At 32.2% G+C, this 23,001-nt stretch overlaps 1 protein-coding gene across 1 annotated transcript in view; it reads left to right on the plus strand.

Moving 5' to 3' along the window:
* LOC145662845 (carboxypeptidase B-like) overlaps nt 1-19,298 on the plus strand; it is a 448,585-nt gene extending 429,287 nt beyond the window's left edge. The window contains exon 5 of the mRNA XM_081728763.1: nt 15,433-19,298. Coding sequence (XP_081584889.1) covers nt 15,433-15,626 — 194 coding nt within the window. The 3' untranslated portion in view covers nt 15,627-19,298. The remainder of the gene's footprint in view (nt 1-15,432) is intronic.
* Nucleotides 19,299-23,001: the final 3,703 nt, after the last annotated feature.

Genomic DNA, 23,001 nt, shown 5'->3' on the forward strand with positions numbered 1-23,001 from the left:
GAAAAAAAAAAATAGCATTGTTTATGAAACGTGCATATTACATCTATATTCAGAGTAGAGTTAGCGGATGAAGATAAATCATTTGCATTACATGTAAAGTACGTGTCGTAGATCTAAAAAACTGAACAAAAAGTAAAAAGAAATCTCTACGTTTCGGAACATCAATGATATGGAGTGAAGCAAAAGATAATAGTAATGACTACTATTTCTATTCGTGTGAGGTAAAAAATTTTACCGCTAAAAAGAAACGGAACCACATCGAATATCCTATTCCTACATCTGCATCACGACCTGTTCCACATGGTCCTGATATTCCAGTGCCAGTCCAACGCAACAAATATACTTCTTCTTCTTCTTCTTCTTCTTCTTCTTCTTCTTCTTCTTCTTCTAGATTCTATCTATTCCACTCGTGCTCTCGGAAACTATGCGAACTATTCTTTGACTCCCACCCCCGCCGTCTTCTGGCGGATGAAACTGTCCCTTTTGAGTATCGAAAAGAAGTGAATGACCTCAACTGTGTTGCCAATTTGTCATTCAGTCGTTTGGCCTTGACGAGTGAAGAACGTAGGCTACTTAAAGTGGCCAACAAGATAAAGCACAGTGAAGTCCGTGAAATAATTTATTGAGGCAATGCTTCCGCATCCAACAATTCAAAGATCTCGGCCTCAGCAACTTGTCCCTCCTCTTTTGAGGGAGGTACGGGAAATTACATATCGACAGCAGCGCCAGCAAGGGCATAGTTCAAATAGAAAGGCTCTAGTAATAGCGAGAAGTACGTCAGAGAAGAGGACACTGGCCTATACTGTTTACACAATCCGAGTATAGCGATTACTGATGGACTTGAATCTGTCTAAGCAAGCAGCGGACCCTTAGGCTCTAGGCTTAATAAAAATAATTTATTGGCTTCAGGGTTATCATATTCATTTCTTAGACACTGTGAACGAAAATTTATACATTATTTTTCTGCAAAGGGAAACTTAATGTATCATAACGACGTCATAAAACTCATGATAAAACTCACAGGAGATGAGTCTTAAGCAGATAAATAGAGGCTATTCATTAATTTTAAGAAGAGAAGTACGAAAGATGTGCTTCTTCACAACAGCAACAAACAACTTTCTATACTCACTACACATTCTGTTAAACTTATGACAATATGGAAATGCTTTAAACAAATCACCAGTGCTTATTGCAGGTGAAGTAAAGGTGATATATATGCTTCTTGGATAACAACAAGAGCACATCAAATATTAGTGTTCTGTTTGGGAATGACAGCAGCGAATGCGATAAACACTGTACAGTGGACTGAAACAGATAGGGCTATCAGGAGGAGCCGCAATGTAGGAAGTGAAAATGTAAAAAACGTGAGCCTTGTAGACCCATCAATTCAGCATCTGGTGAAAAAGTTACAAGAACTAAGTGCTAAATGTAAATATATATATATATTGGTCCTCAGATCTGAGAGTCCTTTACGGACTCAGACCTCGAATCGTATGAAAAATGTTGAAAGAGAAGCATAAAGTGTGTTCAGAGAGGTGTGTCATAATTTTCTCGTGAACAACAAACATGATCATTACAAGTACATTGTGTCTAACATGTAGTAGAAGTTTAAAATATCAGAGTGCAAAATGAGCTTGAAAATTAATTTCCTCTATTTACATTTAGGCAATTTTCCTCCTAACTAGGACGATTTAAACGAAAAACATGGTGAAAGTTTTCATTAGAACATAAAAGAAACTGAGTGCCGGTATCAGAGACATTGGAGTACAACAATGCTGGCGGATGTTGGTACTTGAAAATATTTGCACTACTCACAAAAAGACGTCTGTGTAAGGAGTTTCCAAGTGAAAAAAAAAAAAAAAACCACTGAGATAAATTGTTCATCAATGACGTTACTAATTTAGAATCTAGATGTTAAGATTACTTATGAAACAAAATATTATTCTTTTGTAAACAAAATATAATTATAATCTTACTCAATGTTAGCAACGTTGCTACGTAAATAGCGAAATTCACACTATCATGTTTCCCAAGTTGTGAAAAATCTGAAATAATAGAGAAAACCTAATTTCATTTTCGTGATTAGTTTTATACGATTACATAAAATTAAAAACAGCTTTCAACAAGTTTCATTTTGTCGAGCACTGTTATAGACACTCTGGTGCATTTAATAAATGTTGTAATCAGAAGGATATTGCTGGACACTCTACCGGAATGTACTTATTGTTATAGCATTAAAAATTCCATTTCAAAATCCTCAGTTGTTATATAAGTTTCTTGTTTCGAAACTTTATGTATCGTACTTGCACTAAACAATTAAATATATTACGTTCAGTTCCTTTTCACACAAGTAATCTGAAAATATATGGCAATTACTTTTCATCGCTTCATCTTATAACCTAGTTTCTAAATATGAAGTGCATTAAGTCGTTCCCATCTTATACTTTTCTTCGGTTTGTTGTTTATTGATAACAAATACATTGAAATTACACATTTCTTACACTGGAATTCATATTAATCTATGTTCTATTTTATTATTATTGTTGCTATTATTATAAGAATAATAATATGTTCGCAAAATGAATTTTAAAATGATTCACTACTTGAAAGGAATTTATTTATTTTCATTTTTTATCGTAGTTTCATAATTTCATGTTTTATTACTAGACGTCGTGACTACACCAAAATTATTAGTTAACGGTATGAAGCAGTATACTATATTCAACAATTTGTTTCAGTTGTCCTCAATCTAATGATAATAAATTAGACAATATCTGTAAGTCGAGAAAAAGCAAAGAAAAACGTAGTTCTCATTTCTCCTTTCTGGTGTTTTTATGTTCATAATGATAGTGAATGGATTATAATATAACTCGTAACTTGACACTTCACAGCTGTTTTTCTCTTCCTTAGGGTGAATTTAAAAGATTGCAAATAATCAAAACATGACAGTTCTTACTTCCTATCTTTACAATGTATTTTGTAGGGAGCGATACTATTCAAAATAATACAATCAAATTCAAGAGATGAGTGTTCAATCTGTCCTAGGTAAAATTGAATAACAGTCAGGGAGTAATCAGTGCATTTTTTTTTTTTTTTTTACTTTTTTATTTTATTTAATTTTTTGACATTTTCCGTCTTTCATTGCTGAGAGAGTTTCATTATTGTGAGCATGTTTCTGGGAAGTGATATTATATAGTGTCAACATTGAAAGAAACAGAATGTCAAAAAAGGGATTATTCTTTCATTAATTATTCAACTCGTCTTTAGATAATATTTCAATATTCATCTCTTGCATTTGATTCAACTAGTCTAAATGAACCAATCGAATTCATTAAGAATATGGGAGGCAAGAGCAAGAAAGAACTAACTGTTCTGATTCTGCAATGAAATATATGAAACAAGAAAGTAGCCAAAAGACTTCCTGATGACGATCATGATACCGATTGATGAGAAATAGAACCTAAAGAGATATGAGGATTATATAACTATTAGTCTCATGTCATATGCAGGAAAAGTTTTGCTTCGAATTCTGAATAGAAGGTTTTATGGAAGAACAAGTGAAAAAGTTTAGGAGGAACAGTTTGGGTTCAGGAGAGTTAAGGACACAAGAGATGCAATTGGATTGTTAAGAGTGTCGGTGAAAGGTTTATAGAAAAAGAGAAAGAGATGTATGTGGTATTTATTGATTTAGAAAAGGCTTTCGACCGCGTGAATTGAGGATTGTTGTTGAATATTCTAAAGAAAGTTGGGTTAGAATGGAAAGATCGAAGACTCATAAGAAACGTATAATTAAACCAACAAGTAAGTATTAGAGTAGGGGAGGAAATAACAGAGGAGAGTGCAATTGGAAGGGGAGTTCGACAGAGATGCTGTCTCTCGATAACATTATTTAATATCTATCTAGAAGAAATATTGAAAAACAGCCTACAAACTTAAGACGACATTTCAGTAGGAGGTAGAATGGTTAGGTGTATACAGTTTGCAAATGATTTGGCGCTTTTTGCATAATCTGAAAAGAAAATCAATAAGATATTAGAAAACTTGAGGAAGGGCTGTGAAGAATGTGGGATAAAAATAAATGTGAGAAAGACAAAAACCATAGTTATTGGAACGAAGAGGTCGGTGTCAAGTATAGAAGTAGGAGAAGAGAAAATAAAGCAGGTGATTTTTCGATACCTGGGTAGTATTATTAGCATGATATGAAAGTGAACTTCAAATAAAAGCAAGGATAGGAGTGGCGAAAGAAGCCTTTATGAGAAAGAAAATACTATTTTGTGGGATCTTGAATAAAGAGTTGAGAAAAAAATTCATAAAATGCTTCGTGTGGAGTATTGTAGTATATGGGTCAGAAACGTGGACATTACGTAATAATGATGTAAAACGACTGGAAGCTTTCGAAACGTGGGTGTGGAGAAGAATGGAGCGAATTGGCTGAGTAGAGCGGGAAACGAATGAGAGGGTGTTAGAAATGGTAGGAGAGAAAAGAACAATTTTAGATATGATTAATAAGAGGAAGAGAAATTGGTTGGGACATTGGCTAAGAAGGAACTATATCATGAGGGATGTGCTAGAGGGAACGGTGGCAGGGAAGAGAGAGAGGGGGCGAAGTATACTGCAATTAATGGCCGATATGAAACCAGAGAAATCATGCGTGAAGATGAAGAGGTTAGCGGAAGACCGTGAAGCATGGAAGATTCTCAGTTGTAGCAAGTGACCTGCCAGTAATGGCAGAATATCTTTGATGATGAGTATGAATGTTTTCGCTCACTATAAAATACATCAGAAAAACAGGAGGTGCGTGCTTCCATCTATTGATGATATCCGAACATTTGCAATTACCTTAATTTCTAATTATTTTTCTCTTACTGCATTCTCTCCTTCTGATGAAATATTTAGCGAAAGTACTTATGTTAGTGTACATCCTTTAGTATTGTATGATACTATTTACACCATTTTAGAAAGTTCTGAAGCAGACATGGAAATTAAACTATTAGCCAAATGTTACTTAAAATGCTATCACAAAACACAAAGAAAAACTTTGTTGTAAACATTGTCATTGACACTTTGCCAAGGAAGACGGGAACGATGAAAGAATAAACATTTTAAATATTAAAGGAAAACTACTGTTCTTTTTTAAAACTTTTTTCATGGTTACAGTGCTAAAATGCGTATTTTTTGTGTACTAATCCCCGGTTGGATTGCCGATGTGAGTTTTTAACTGTGAGTCAGACCCTGACTAGTAGTTCTGAATCCATTTTAAGGTGTAGTATAGATTCTGTCTTATATAACCTTGATGTTGTAAGGAAACGTTGATTGTGGGAAATTGTAGGAAGGAGGTTGGATGAATTCGGTTGCTAAAATAATAATAATAATAATAATAATAATAATAATAATAATAATAATAATAATAATAATAATAATAATAATAATGCTGTACTGTAGTGATTTATTCTGGGGAAAGTGTAGTCCTTGCAATGTCTTGTAAAAAATACGATTTTTCATACTAACTTTGCTACAATAAGATTTCGTTCTTAAAATTCTATGATACATTCGTTATGCAATTGCATATTATATTCATTTATTTGAAAATTATTTTTTGTTTTTACCCTCAATCAGTATTTCGTGAATACAATAACTGACTTTGAAGATATATTTTTAGGTGCACATATTTTAATTAAGATCACCGGTCACGCTCGAAATTCTATTCGCATTATGTAAAATTAGAGAATAAATTCAATCAGATGTGACTGCAGCTATAACTACCGTATGAAAATAATTCATGCCCCATTCCATTTGTGATTACATTTACCTTTTTATAATATAAGTACTAAAGCGTTGAAAGTGAAATATTTGGGAATTACCGTAAACTGAGTGAATTTCCTTTTTTGCAAGTTTAAATGTTAGTAAAGAAAGCTAATATTACCTATCATTTTAACATTTTTCTTCAAATAGTAAATATAAATTGCTTTTCTTACCATTGTACTAGATGTAACTTTTACAACTATATGAATCGTACTTCGTTGTATTTTTAAGGAAGCTTTTAAATGATATTACAAATGATATTCCACTTCATATAACATACAAGTTGAAAGGTGTTATGGAATTCCTTGTTTACGTTAAGTGGAATTATTGTTATGTGGAAATTTGTGGAATTTATTTCCAAACTTATACACCGTACAACGCTGGCAGTTATGCCATTTGAGAGCTTTCTCTATTACAAATGCATCAAAGTACATGTGATGACTTTGTGCTAATTATAGTCAGTACAGTGGAAGGAAGGAAATTATATCGGCCACTTTGAGCAAAAGACAATTCCAGTAGCATAATTCTCTGTATTTTTTATGCTGTGCTTTAGATTGGTTCCATATTTTCACGATCCATTATCAATATTAATAGCAATTACAGTAAGGGCATTTCTTTATAAAGACAATGAGATACTAATAATATTTGTAAGGTGTATAGCCACAGCAGAAACAATAATTTGTTACTTTATTACATGTATTTTCCTTAATTTGATGTGGATTCAAAAGAGCCCACCTACGAAATAATTTAAAAAGAATGAATTTTCAAGCAGTATCAAATTTACCTCAATTTATGAAGTATAATCAATTATTACATCTACTAACAATCATTGCACATCATTAGTCTAAAATTACATTTAATACAACTTATAATTAGTTATTTACGTACTTTCCTAGTAAGGGAAATTAAACCATTAAAATATCCATATCACGTAACATTCAACAATGGTATAAAGTAATAAACCTGATACTTCTTGTTATCATAATAAATAAACTTGTGAATAATTATAATTTCTTGGCACTATTTTTATATGCAAGTGACTTCAATTTTAGAAATTAATATATTATTGTAAATAATCATGCAATAATATTGTTAAAAGTAAAAATATTTTTATATTTAATATTCCTACAAAACACTATATCTGCCCAATTAGGCCTATATAAATAATTTTATTATAAATATACTAAATGTTGGTAAAGAAATGAAACATTACATAAACGGAAAAAAAATGAAACATGACATGACACTGAAAGCTCATGTTTATATATATGAAAAACTAATAGAAAATAAATTAAAATACATAGCATTACTTTATATTATCAAATTATCTGATAATTACAGAATGTTACTGAAAATTAACACATTAATGGTAAAAGTCCATTCAGCAGTGTTATGTGATTATGAAAGTTCTTTTAAACCGACGCGACTTTTCTTTCTTTCTTTCATTTTTTTTTTTTTTTTTTTTCTTCTTTCGATTTCTGAACCAACATACAGAAACATTTGCTGTTCCGTTTTAATAATAAATGTAATTTTTCAACTAGGCTCAAACTTCTCTGATGAGTTTTTAAATTTTATTTTATTTTATTTTATTTTATTTTAAATCATGGGTAAGAAATAATAAATCATGACAAGTTAAAAAATAATAATGTATGAACTTCTGAGTATCACCAATTCAATTAGCATTATTTTTTTCAATGCCTTTGATAGAGTTTGATGCTCCATGTATCAAGTAGCAAATAAAAACGTACATAAGAGAGTATATAAAAAGTACATTAATTACATTATGAGGAACTAATACTAAGAATACAAAAATAAAAAGTACAATATAAAAACAATAGAATTGATATATGATTACATGAAAAATCGAAGAGATAATGATAGAGATACAAAAATAAATATCGTTAAAACTGAAACACATAATCATACAATAAACACTATTATTTGTAGTAGTTGCGAATTACAGAAACATGTTGAGCATAAGGTATAGAAAAATATTCCCTATCCCCTTACGTTGCTTTATTACATATCTATATCCCCTTAACAATTTACTGATTGTAAAGATTACATAATCTAATTACTGGAAAATGTTGATGTTGAATGATATTTGATCTGCTTATGGAAAATAGTATATGTGATCTCAACAACAAAGTAATTAATAATTTTATACAATAAAATATTTTGAGCAAACAATCTACGGGTAACTAGGGTGGAAATAGAAAATTTCAGCAACACATCAGAATAAGATATCTATTAATTTAGCCAATCCATTTTACATTTTAAAATATAAATAACAAAGAAATTTATACTGAACACGTTCTATGTCATCAATATCTTCGAAAATAAAGGCTCCAGATTTCACAATCATTATCATTTACTACGTAAAAATGTGTAATATAATATTTTTGTTGCAGAAATGTCAATCATAGGTTTCATTGTTTTTATAACGAAACGAAGACGTTTATGTGATTCCGAAATTAAGTTTCCCAAATGATGAAATGTTAATTTAGTTTCACCTGTAATACGCAGATCATCAACAAAATCGTTTCTGGTCAACTGAGTTTCATTGGTATTATAATCATATTTATCAAACATTTTCTTTTTTCAAATAAAAGTACCAACGGTCATTTATTAATAATATTAATATTGAATTTTACTCCAGTGATAACAAGAATCAATATCAAGTTGTAGTTTGTTAAAATCAATAATAAAATTAATCTCTGTGAATTTTCAGATCATCAGTGTAAAGTAATGGTTGAGAGTATTTGACAGAGGATGGTAAATCATTAATGGAAACTGAAAATAATAAAGGACTTAGATTAGATCGTTGTGGGACACCAGATGATGCCCACAATAGAAAAATAGAAATGTAATAGAAAAATGTTGTACGATTAAATATTAATGTAAATTTCCGATTGAATAAATATGAGGATAAAAATTTCAACATGTTATTGGAGTTAGCCAATAAAATAGAATCATCTAATTTGACAAATGTCTTAGGAAACATGAAACAATCTTTGATTCTGGGTTCGGCTCTATTTTCAGTAACATCCTCATAATGTGATAATAGAAGCTAGCTTACCTAATCTTTTCTCTTTCTTACTATTTTACTTATTTTCTTAGACAATAATTTCAACTACATACTTGCACATTTATTTTTGTGTGCGCGTTTTATTAATGCCTTGTTAAGCAGCATGCATAAATATTTTAGTTATTACTGTAGGCATTGTGTAAAAGATGTCACATAAATCAAATCTCAACATATTTAAAGATACATATTTAACATTATAAATAAATGTCCAACATACTAAAACTATTTGTATTCATAAATATCACCAATTTGTCAAAATCGTTAGATTTATATTCTGTAAATACGTTTTAAGTGTGTAAATAAATATTTCCAATTAAAAACCAAACTTAAAGCGAAAATAAACAAAAGATAATCGCGTTTTCAAAATATATATTTTTACTTGTAATGTTATGTAATATTGTTGTATTGTAAGTTACGTTGAGCGTAATGTTATATTACAAGTTACAGAAGATGCAATATTTATTGTAGTTATTACTATAAAATAATTGGTGAGAATATTATAAGTTTAGCCAATAGGCACAACAATTTTCAGAGTACAACCAAAATACATTGCACACCCTTTAGCCCGCTGTAAGAGTCTGTCAGTAAATCATAGACGATTGCATAACATGTGATTATGGAGATGGTAGAGGAGATATTACTAAAACTTTAGGGTTTAGTGTTTTGAGGGGGGAAATTATAATTATGCCAAAAAAGAAAACACACTAATAGAAGGTTAAGACTTTAAAAAATGTAAAATGCTTTAGATTACATTTTTGGATTTATGTGTATACTCATTGCAAATCAAACCTGAAACCACGCACATACAAAACATGTGTACAGGGCTTCGTGGGATAACTTTCATTGCTAAACAGAATACAACACTGGAAAAAATACAGTATACTTAAGCCTTCGTAAACGTTGATATATGGACTGATTGTGCAACATTACTATAGGAACTTAAAATTCTGATTCGTCAATTTATGGTCATCATTCCAGTAGAATATTTTACTTCTACTCTCTGAATAAAAGTTGTTAAACACTTTAAAACTCTAACCAAGCTGCTCGTAGAGAATCCTTGACAAATCATTTTTGTAAGGGGCCCAAATGCTTCCATTACTTTTGATTCTACGACTCCATTACTATTCCTACGAATTTTTTTGTTTGGCGTGAATGCTGTCGCACACTTCGTTCTTGTTTCTGTGAGTATCATATTTACTGTAATGGAATTTGAATCATGTTTAATATTCATAATGTTTGGTGCCATATAAAATACTGTATATCATCTTCATAGATTTATTCTATCTGTAATGCATATATATCTTTTTTGATTTATTTTTTTTATCATTATGTCTATGTACTAAGTTGAGATATGCATTTGTGTATTGTATTATACGGTTAACAGACAGATCAATATGGTCCACATACGCTGATAAACTAATGGTCTACGGAACCCAGTGGTTCAATGCCGCGTTCACGAAAGCTCTCTATTGACTTCTATCCTTAGCCAACTGGATTCAGTTTTCACTTTGTATTCTTATTTCTGCAAGATCCTCTTAATATTGTCCTCGCATCTACGCCTAGCTATTCTTAATGGTCGTTTTCTGATTGGAAAATGAAATCTTTGAGTTTTACGTCCCACGGTTATGCCGGTTAGGCTAAAGGAGACGGTGATTATGAGAGATGAGTGAAATGGTGGAATGAAGAAAGTGGGAGGAAACGGGAGTACCCCGAGAAAACCCACGAGCACGGTGTTTGTCCACCACAAAGTTCACTTGGCGGAGGCTGGGATCGAACCCGGGACCTCAAGCACCAGAGGTGAACGCTCTACCACTGAGCCACCGCGCCCCCCGTTTTCTGATTGGAAAAAATGAAATAAAATCTTTAGTTTTACGTCCCACGGCTATGCCGGTTAGGCTAAAGCAGACGGTGATGATGAGAGATGAGTGAAATGGTGGAATGAAGAAAGTGGAAGAAAATGGGAGAACCCCGAGAAAACCCACGAGCACGGTGTTTGTCCACCATCGTGCTCGTGGGTTTTCTCGGGTTCTCCCGTTTCCTCCCACTTTCTTCGTTTTCTGATTGGATTTCAAGTTAAAACTTTTACTTTCTTCCATTCTGGCTACTTGACCTGCCCACCTGAGCCTTCTAGACTTGATGACCCTAAAAATGTATGGTAAACGAATTAAATTATGCAGTTCCTCGTTATATAGTTTCCGCTATTCCCCATTTTCGCTCCTCTTGGTTCCGAATAGTAATCTCAGAATTTTATCCTCAAATACTTTCAGTCTGTGTTCTTCACTCAGAGTAAGCGACCATGTTTTGCAACCATACAGAATAACAGGCATAATTATCGTTTCATATATTTTAATGCTCACATTCCTCTACATAATTCGTGACGACAAAAGATTTTGAACTGAATAATAACACAAATTTCCTGCTTTCAGTGGACATTTAATTTCTTCGTGGATATGCTTTTGGTCTGTTAATATTGATCTTAGATATTTGAAAGTATTCACTTTTCGAAAGTATTATTTGATATTTTAACGCATCCATAATTTGCAGTATTACGATCCCAGCGAACTTCCATGCATTTAGTTTTCTCTGCATTTACTTCTACACCCATGTCCCTGCAAGTGTTTAAAAATACCTCTATATTTCTTTCTATCGTTCTCCTATATTACCCTATTAGATTTACATCATCAAAGCACGCCATAACCTAGTGAATACCATTCAGGTCTGGTATTCACTGGTTGCTATCTTTGATTTTCCTTATAGCGTACTCCATAACGAAGTTAAATAATAATGACGACAACGTATCTCCTTGTTTCAGGCCATTCTCGATGTGAAAAATCGTGGACAGAAATTTTCTTACTTAGACTTTACTTTGAGACTAATTTAAACTTACTTAAGTAATTTAACTAGCTTTTTCGGTATTCCAAATTCCGTAAGAATATCGTACAATGTTTCCCTCCAAACCGAGTAATAGGTCTTTCTAAAATCAATAAATTATTGATGTACCGGGGTATTGTATTTCCATTTTTTTTTCGAGTATTTGTCGAATGGTAAATATCTAATCGATAGCTGATCGATTTCGCGTAAATCTGCAATGATAATCTCCGATAATTTCATCTCCATATGGGGTCAATCTTACTAATAGAGAAGATGTGCTGTATATGTAGATAGATATTACTGTAAATCATAATAAATAGTAAAAATTGTTCAAAAGTTACTAAGTAGAGACAGGCACCCAGGACTTACTACATATAAATATTTATATGTAGATAGCATTGTCTAACCAGTCTCGCCTCCCGAGTTTCCTCAACTTTAAAACTTATCCCCCATCTTCCTCACCTGAGATGGTGTTCATTCTTTATGTGTCTCGTTCCGCTTGATCCCGCAGCATCAGTCTTGCCTCTATTGAGAAAAAACGATGCCTGCACTCTGTAGAATTATACTAGAAAGGGGAATTATCTGCAAATTTCCGAACACTGCAAGGTCGAGTCACTCCTTCTTGGACGGAGGTCGGTTGAAGCGATACGAGTGACATCTGAGCGACGTTAAAACATCTCAGCTAAGTAATGGTAAAGATCGGCTTAAAAATATATATGCAACAAGAATTATTGCCTAAAAGTTTTATAAATTTATAATTTGGCAAAGAACAGTTAGGCGTTTTATATAGCACTAGTTAAGACATCACAAATGTTGAAAAGTACGAAATATCAATAGATATACCTTCTTACTTTTCATTGCATTCATCACACTACATTTTTGCATGGCTCGAACATAGCCATGCCTTACGAACTATGCAAAAATATTTAGTTTTTCTGCCTTTGCATCTGTGGATCTTCCTCTTGTCTTCTGCTCTGTCAACTTCGATCTCATAAAGTCTTGCTGTAAGAAGCTGAGGTTTGCGTTGAAGATTTGTTCACCGTGCGACTGTACATTCATCTCACAAAGTAACATTTACACTACCTTTGGATTTGTTGTGATATGTTATTATGCTAGATTTCAGCACTTTCTAAGCCAATTTCGTCATCATTGTCCAACACTATTGAACCAATTATCTATAGTCACATTTCTCTCCGGATTTTTTACACGTTCTATGAGTCACCTGAAACAGTCTCTCTGATTGAGCATTAGTATATATCCCAATACTTCACATAGTGTGTTAGCACAGGCCAAAATGTACATACATCTTAATTCCACACTTCGCGGGCTTATTAGAGATGTAATTCCTAAACCTGCTGCGTCGTACGCAAAGGACTAGTACTTCATGTGACGTTACATTTTCCGATATTTGAAGAAAAATATTTGTTATACTTTGAGAAAAATACCTAGAAAGTTTCTCAAAGCAAGAAGAGTAGGCAAATATCGAAAATGTACTCACAATATCGAAAAGATAATAGCAATAAAAAAAAGTAACTTCAAACAAGCTAGTTAACACTAGCACAAGACAGTAACGAGAACGGTCGAATTGGGTGTGACAGACACATATGAAGTTCAGAGCTCTACTACAGGGTGCGGCACGTAAAACCGGCCCGTCGTAATATTCTGGTATATTGTGTTTTTGGCAACACTTAAATAAAGATGACGTGTCGAGGTCGGGTCGACTTACGTGACCTGCAGCAGTCACGTGCAGCCGCAGCCAGTGAAACTTGTCGAAACCAGTTGAGAAAAAGACCTCGTTGTGTTAAGCCGGGTGAATGTCAGTGTGTGATAATGCCGTATTCGATACCCGAGCGTGTTGCCATTGTTGAAGGGTTCATTCTCACTGGATCTTTTGTGAAAACAAAGAATTTGTTTCGGGAGAAATTTCCAGGACGTTCTGTGCCAGCAAAAAGCACCATTCAGGAATTGATTGAAAAATGGCGGCGTACAGGATCGGTTCAAAATGCTCCCAGGAACAGACGACCATCTGTCTGCACACCGGAATTAAAGATGCAGGTGGAGGAGATAATGACAAGAAGTCCTCGAAAGCCAACCAGGAGATTGAGTCAACAGGTTCATGCGAGTGAGAGAAGTTGCAGACGTGTTTTAAGGGGACTGAAATTAAAACCGTACCGGATAAGTGTTGTGCAAGAACTGAAGGAGCCTGACCTGCAGAAGAGGGTGCATTTCTGTTCATGGCTGTTGAGCAATGTTGCCAGTGGTTTCTTGGATCTACTAATGCTCATCATGAGTGACGAGGCGTGGTTCCACCTGTCTGGGTACGTAAATTCCCAAAACAACCGGTATTGGTCGACAGAAAATCCACACGCAATCCACCAGGTACCCTTGCATGATGAGAAGATTGGTGTTTGGTGTTCCATTTCCGCCACACGCGTTATTGGGCCCATATTCTTTGAGACGACAGTGAACAGTGACGTGTATATGGGAATCCTGGAGGAGTTTTATACACACTTGACCGAAGAGGAGCGTCAGTTATGTTACTTTCAGCAGGACGGTGCAACATGCCACACATCAGCTGCATCATTGTCCCTTGTGCATGAGATGTTTACATCAGAGAGGACAATCAGCAAAGGCTTGTGGCCTCCTCGGTCACCAGACTTGTCCACGTGTGACTTTTACTTATGGGGACTGTTAAAGGGAAGAGTATACGAAACAAATCCACACACAATTGAAGAATTCAAGACCAGGATCCAGGATGTCACCAATAGCATTACAACACAAGAACTGACAAGGGTATATATGAATCTCCTCAATCGTGCTCACATGTGTGTTGAAGTGGGCGGAGGACACTTTCAGCACCTGTTGTGAAGGCTGCTGTGAAGGTGAGTAGTCATATTCAATACATTACATTTCATTTATGTGTTGTAGTTAATCATATTCAATACATTACATTTCATTTTATGTGTTCACTTTACGGGCCGGTTTTACGTGCCGCACCCTGTATAAGCACACTGACAATAAATCAAACCGGTTTGTGACACTAATGGTTGACTGTAGTAGTAAAAACTATTGTTAAGCTCCATACTTTTTAAGTTACTCAGGTATACTATAGCTATGGTTAATGAAGCAGATGCCACTAGACGTTTTTATTTTCTAGCAGGACGAAGCTTCATCTCATTTCCATTAGAATGTTTGTCATCTTCGATCACGGAGCTACCTCAGCATTGAATTGAAAGTGATGGAAAATGGGACATATGTTTATGATTAAATTCACGTGATTTGATGCTTATGATTATTCTTTTAAGAGTATATACAGGATATGTGAATGCACATTTCTCATCACGGTAATATAGGAGACAAAAGAGAAAAATTCCAGAAGTAGCCAGCATATCAGAGGATATCCTTGGAAGGGTACGAAAAGAATTCGATTAGCATGTGGATATCTGTAATTACAGTAATTCAACACCAAACCATTGTAATGAAGAAATAAATAAACTAATGTCTCTCTCTGTTGAATGACATGCATATGAAAGCAATATTGTGCGTAATATCTGTGCGAAAAAAAATTGAAATATAATTTTTTTTTTTTTTGTTTTTTTTGCCAGTTATGTTTAAATGATAGATTATTTATTGTTGCTTTGTATTAATTAAAATTTGCTTTCTTTTCTCAGGTGGATCCGACGATTGGGCTAAAGGTGTTGCGGGAATCAAATATTCATATACAGTCGAATTACGAGATACTGGAACATACGGATTTCTACTTCCAGCATCGCAAATAATTCCTACAGGCAAAGAAGTGTTTGCAGCAGTAAAAGCAATGGCCAAAACTCTTATATGTGTCGAGTCAAAACAGAAACAGGGATAATCATCATTCTTAGTTTAGGGAATTTAAATTATCAAAATTAGGAATATTTTAATTCAATTAAAGTAAGGAGAGTCAACATACTAGTTTTGGCGGTAAATCTGAAAGAAAATACTATAAAATTATTACCAGAATGTTTGTTAATGAATAAATATGTCTACGTATTTTATCAAAACACATGCCATTTGTGAAAATGGTACACTTACCATTCTGGATACATATTCAATATTGAACAAAGAGAGAAGAACTTGAATTGGTGTTTTATGATATAATTGAAGAGACTTTGTACTTAATACAAACATAACTCCCGAAATGGCTAGAATGTTCAATCGACATATATAAAAAAGATAAATGTCAAAATATGATTAACTTCTGAAATTTCATTATATTATTAAAACATATTTTATTATCATTTGTGTTTTGACGTAGCATAATAATATCTTTTTAAGTAAAATTAAAAACATATGTAGAAAGAGCAACATTTCAGGGGAAGTAACTTCTCTGCAATATCAAATATTTTACTCAACTAACAAATTGCATAGACCCAGATGATTACTTGATTTTCATACCTTTGTAAATTAGGCACAAAAAGTCAAAATAATTATTTCTTGACATTTAAAGTAACGATTGGCAGTGAAGCTCTAAAAGATTCAACACAAATGTTGAAACTAAATATTAATAGATGTTGCATTTCGAATAACAAGCAGTTTAGGCGTGTTTTTAAATACAAGTGTTTGCAAATTAATTTTACTCAGGTACATTCTTTGTATTGCACTTAAATTCGTTCAATGAAGAAACATTACTACCGCGTTGTGGTTAAGTTACTTCCCAGAACTTGTTATAACTTCATCAAACAATGCTCTCATATAATTAAGCTTCTAAGAGAAGTCCATCTGGCTTAAAGATATTCACTAATTTCTCCAGTGCTTTTTGAAAGTATTTATTTTGAAATACTGTGGCCATTTCATATTTAATAAATACTGTTTACAAAATCCTATAAGTTGAAACTCTCGGTGTTTTAAAGATGTTCCTCGTAGAGCAATATGACGTGAAAGTCTTGAGTCATTTGGAATTGGCTTTCTGGCACATTTCTGAATGGTGAATAGTCTTTTTTTTTTAAATGCTTATTTCTTTTTACCTCAAAACTTGTTCTTTAAGTTATAGTTAAACACAGTCTCAAACAGCACATTCTTTGAGACTTGCAATTTCTTTTCTCAAAAACATATAAATTATGATAAGATTATGAAGGCCAGTGAATACTTTGATAGCTTTATCTCGAAAGTTAGTTTATATTTTAATAACAATATCTTCCTATGTTTGTACAATTGAATATCTAGAAGTAAATCAGAACAAGGTTAATCAATAAGCTCTGGAGAATAATGTTAGTGAAAGTTTTAAGTCCAATGTAAACTGACATTTTAACTGAATATTATTTGTTGCAACAACAAATATTCTAAGTCACTGTGTATTATTAGGTAAATAAATATGTAAAAGAATGGCGATCAACTATTGGAAAGCGTCAATTAAGTATGATCACTGATAAAGTATTAAAGTAAAAAGAAAAAATGTTCTTTTCAAGAGAATAATTACCAATGAGTATTCTCTCGATATAAGGAAAGAAATAAAAAGACATATATTTACAACAAAAAAATTCCATGACATGATAATGAGAAATATTCTTGTGCCAAGGTTTCTTCCTCATACTTCTGGATCTCGCTATTTCTGTTTTTTATAGAATAATAACAAGGTAATACCAAAGCCATTTCTGATTGTACATATTGTCCCTGTTAGTGCCACAATATCTACTATTGTAAGAAAACTTTATACTTCCTTTTTCTTTTTTTCCACAAGTACTAGAAACTAGTAAAACTGTACGTTTAATATGTATCTGTGTTTTCTTAGTAATTAAGTAGGTATTTCCTGCAAGATTTGAAGAAATAACAAAGTTGACGTTGTATCATTAGTAGGTCAGACAAAAGTTTCAACAACTTATTCCTGTTATTAAAATTGAATAACATATTATATACTACAATCAAAGATAAAATAATTACATGAACATACATTCGGTGTAGCTACAGATTAAGTCATGAACGTGATTTAGAATCTTCAATCTACTAATAGTTTTTCTGCAATGGAAAACATAATAGACAAAGGAATATATACCGTGAAAAGTGCAAATCAACTTGATCAGAGAGAAGAAAAACTTAATACGTTAAAAATGTATACTGTTCTCTTAATTTTTTATATATTGGAAAGAATAATAAAAGAATTGGTTTAAAAAGAAATGAAACATTAACAATTTTAGAAAGAAGCAGAAATCTACACTGTTTAAAAACTAAAGTTTTCTAAGTAGAGTGTGCAAATTATACGGCAACCGTCTTAGTTTCTTGTCTATGCTTTAATTTAAATTTTACAGAGTATTGTAAGAATATTCTATAGAAATTCAATCAAGATAATAAAACAAATAGATAAGATAGATATGCATATAATTTGCATACCATAATTAGGCAAATTTAGTTTGTAGTATTATGCACTTTTTTACATATTTACAAAGCTTACCGGTATTATTTGTTGTGTAAATCATTTTATAACGAAGAATAATATAATAGCTTAGGAAAGATAACAGAACCATTGCTTAATGCACACAATAAACCATAATCGTATATAAGAATGAGTCATGTATGGCTGTTTGCGGTTGGTAGGTATATTGAAACAAAAACTAAGGAAAATCAATAAACAAATAAAATTAAAGAATAGTGGTTTCACATAGAACTCAATGCTCAAATTATCAGTGGCTTTTGTACTTAATGTTTTTTATTTTATTTTTTAATTATTGAAAACGAAATGTCAATCTCTTAATTCATTTATATTATGATACAACGTTAAGTATTGGTTCCGTCGTTATCTTTAGAATAAGAATTGATTCTCTACAATCCTATGTTTATTATTTACTAATAAAACGAAGAATTATAATTTGGATTTAAGAATATGGTGATATATACAAATTGATATCGTTAATTGGGTTAAATATTAAAGGTTATTTAAAAAAATTCGACGTTCAAATGAAAAAAATAATTAATTATATGTATTAACTAGAAGTAATTTTAGAAATCATATTAAATGCTTTTATATTTTGCATCAAGATCTTTGTGTTTTACTATTATTCTTAATGTAAAATTATGAATATAATTTTGTAGTTCATTATTTTTAAAAACCATGTGACCAGATGTAAAGCGGCTTAAATTAACAAAGACACTTTCTAGAGTTAAAAGCCGTAGTTGTTAAAAAAAACTTTCACAGTCTATTTCATTTTTGTGTTTTAGTATAATTCTATTATAAAATTAATAAGAAAATAGATTATCAAGCTAATATTTTGTATACATCAGTATATACGTAGTGTCTTCATAATATATGTTGTTTATGAAAAACTAAAAGGAACAGATAAAGACTGGATATGTAGAAAAAGAATCCCTGCAATTCTTTTTTCAATTTGCTCTACTACGACTTGTTTCTTCTCTGTATATATGTATATACTATTTATATTTTTTATTTATTGTCACTAGAGCTCACTGAAAAAAGAATGAACTGCGGATTGTATTTTATACAACGTTTATCATTAAATCCATAATGGATACTTGTTATGTGTGGAATAACAGAAACAAATAAAGGTTTTGCAATATGTTACAGAGTTATTTATTTATTACTTTAAAAATTCCCAATACTTGAAGCTTTCTAGCACACACATATTCTTATTTTACATTCTTATTGTATTATTTTCATCTCTCTCTCTCTCTCTTCTTCGGTTATTTACAAGTGTTGGTAGGAACTCATCTTAATACTTAAAAGAAAAGCTCAGTTAATATATGCTTCAAAAGATTTAATATATATATATATATATATATACTACCAGAATATCCATTCTTCGCACAAGGAGATTACGTTTCATTTTGGACATAAATGGCTGAATTTGGATTTAAACAGCATCGGAAATGTCACTGTTCATCTCAGCGACCCCGAAAACTATAGATTTGATAATAATATCGATGAATTTCTGTCATTTTTAAATATCTTTCCCCTTCCCTCCCTAAGATGCATCGTCAAAGTGAAATGATAAAGTACTTAAAGACCTAAACCTCATCTATGTTGAAAATTTGATCCAGATCGGTCGGGTGGTTCAAGAGTTATTAGGTGACAAATGTTGTCACTTTCATTTTATGTATTTTTCTACATCTTTTCTCTTCCCCTCCCCTAAGATGCATCGTCAAAGTGAAATGATGAAAATTATCCTAGGTCCGAACCTCATCTATGTGACAAATTTGATCGAGATCGGTCTCTAAGTTTTATTTTTCTATATCTCCTCCTTCACCTCCCCTCCTATGTTGTACCGTCAAAGTGAAATGATATAAACCATCCCAGACCCGAACCTTATCTATGTTGAAAATTTGATCGCGGTTGGTCAGGTTGTTAAGTGGTGTGAAGTCACATAGTCACTTTCATATGCGTGTATATATTTTTTTAACAACCCGTGTATATCTTCAATCTTTCTATATATATATATTCAGATTTAGCTCTGAACGAATTCCACAAAATTTGGTAGGCTATATATATAAAATTTTGTGGAATCTATTCAGAGCTAAATCTTTGTTAGTTTTTTTTTTTTTTTTTTAGTTCAAATTTCAAAGAAACAGATAGTATGTACACCATAATAAATAAGGCATTATGAAAATTTGAGGAGTTCACAGCACAAAGGTATCATGTTCAATCACCAAAGTTGAGAGAAAAAGAGACATGAAACTTGTACGAAATATTTAAGAACATAGAGAAGTTTACAGTTTCTTACATTCTATAAATTACAAGTAGTATATCGTTTACTGTTAGGAGAAATCAAAGAACAATAGATAGAATCTGCTACTTAAGATTTGTTTTTCTTATTCAGTACATAAATTAATAACAAGAGAGTATTCCAGATAAAAAAAAAAAAAACTATTAACTCCATCAGCTTGGCAACGAACGACAAACCTTTTCATGTTGTTATAAAAATTTCTATCAATTTTCTCAAAAACTACGCATAATAATTCACCTTAAGGATGTCATTTTATTTATCTCGATTTGGTCTATCGATCTATGTCTTATCTTCGGACAATATCATAGTTAAACAGAAATAAAATTTAAGAATTGATCACATTTTTCAGTTATATCTCATTAATCATACACTGTACACTGTTGTCCTGATAGTGTTGTAATAAGAAGTTTGATTAGTTTATACTTCATTTTCAGTTCGATCTTAATTGGTGGAGTGATTATGGTACATTATACATTTTTAGGTTTATATATATATATATAAAGAAGTGTTCTTAGCGATTTTCTCGAAATATTACACATGAAAATTTACTCACCCACACCAATTTGTGCAATTCAACAGGATCTATTGATTGTTATGCAATATGTTTCATCTTTGCACAAGTTTTATTTATTTATTTACTTGCTTTTCGTCAAACATTAATCTTTTATTTGACAGTGTTGCTTACAACCAACATCGCACTCTATTGCGCTATCCGCACGAATTATAACTTCAGTGATAATTTAATTGGCATTATTGCTTTCATACAATATTCATATACATGATTTGCGGGTCGCTTGTTTAGATATTTCTAATCTTCGTCTACAAGGGACAGTCAATTGTAGAATCTTTATGTTCTATATTTCTCGAAAGTTTGTTTTTATTTGTGGTTTCTTGCTTTGTAGGAAGATATTTCGACGAAACTGCTGCTAATTACGGAAAACATTCTTATGATATTTGACCATAGTAGGCCAATGCTGCTCAGGAGCAACACATACGACCTATTTTATGGCAATGTTGCTTTGAAATAAACATCCTGTATTTTTTAATCAAAGTACAAAATTATGAAATTATGACCAGGAAGACATGGTTCAACCATAAAAACAAACTAAATATTTTAGTGGTAATGCTATCAATGTTTGCCAATTAAAGGGTTAACAATATTGTAGAATATCCAGTATTTATTGTGCGATGGTTTAATGAATACGAGGTTTCCCTTTGCTTTAAACGCACCAAATAGTTAGAAGTCTTAAGCTCCATTTTATCATTATCCCGAAAGTACGCTTCCTTCATTGAAGGCCACTTTATCATTAAATTATCCCTTGAGTGAGGATCTATAAATAAAACCATGTAATATATTCGCTTTTGGATTGCTTATATTCGTTGGCTGATGATATGCCAGATCACCACAAAGGGATTGGCTTCATCAGCAGCAAACATTGGAGTGTAGACTGCAGATACGTTGCATCACACAGGAAAGCCACACCAGGAGAAGAAAACACCAAGAATTGTAACACATCAGGAACACTTATGATTGCACTTCTATTAAAGATGAAAATAAAATAGTTAAACCAACTTATGACACAGATTACTCTTTATTTAGTCCAATTAGGTTAAGGTCGAAAACAGTTTCTGATACATGTGATTAAATAACAGGTGAGGTGTTAAAGATACACTTAAGAAATACGTAGCATATAACCCATGTTTACGTTCGTCATTTGCTATCAAGTGCCTAGGGAGAATCACCATGTTTCGTACTCAATACATATAGTCACCGTAGCTATAAATTTCACATCTTTGTTCATTGGTTCATCGATTTACTTCATCAAATATTTATATCTATTATAATTAATAATCTTCGTCGCGGACACAGATGATCTCCGTTAACAGCATGAAGCATATATGATTATCAGACACGAAATGACATCAATTTAAAGGCAATGCATTATACAATAGAATCAGCACCTGAGAATCGACATTAAAACTGCAACTGTTACCGCCATATCTTTGAGCTAATTCAGAATATATTTTATTACACCGTAGGACTGTAGCAGTTACTACATCAACACATTTTCATTATATTTTGTTAGTTGTATTTGATTTTACAGTAGTAATTATTCACCATTTCACTCCCTTCAGAAAAACTCTTATAAATCGTACATAATTAAAGTGAGGGCAAGCGATTTTTTACCATTCGATTCAGTCTACATTTATGTGCATGTCTGTTACACGATAACTTTCATAAAATTTAACGGATTTTAATGAAATTTGGTATGTGTTCTCTCCAATCTTCGAAAATAACACTACTGTTTGGGGTTGCAATTCAGTATGAATAATGGTGTAAAAGTGGGTAAAGTTTACCCTATGTTGTAAGTTCGCACACATACATAGTGTGATAAAAACGTTTTCCTATATAAACTATGTAAAAAAAATATTCAATTTCGATAAAACATACTGTATACTTTCATCTGGGTACTCCAATCATCTCTATTCATTGCGGTTGAAATAGGCCTCGAACATGATGAATAACGGGGACAC

Source organism: Thermobia domestica, chromosome 10 (genome assembly GCF_964235325.1).
Source record: "Thermobia domestica chromosome 10, izTheDome1.hap1.1, whole genome shotgun sequence".
Taxonomy (NCBI): Eukaryota; Metazoa; Arthropoda; class Insecta; order Zygentoma; family Lepismatidae; genus Thermobia; species Thermobia domestica.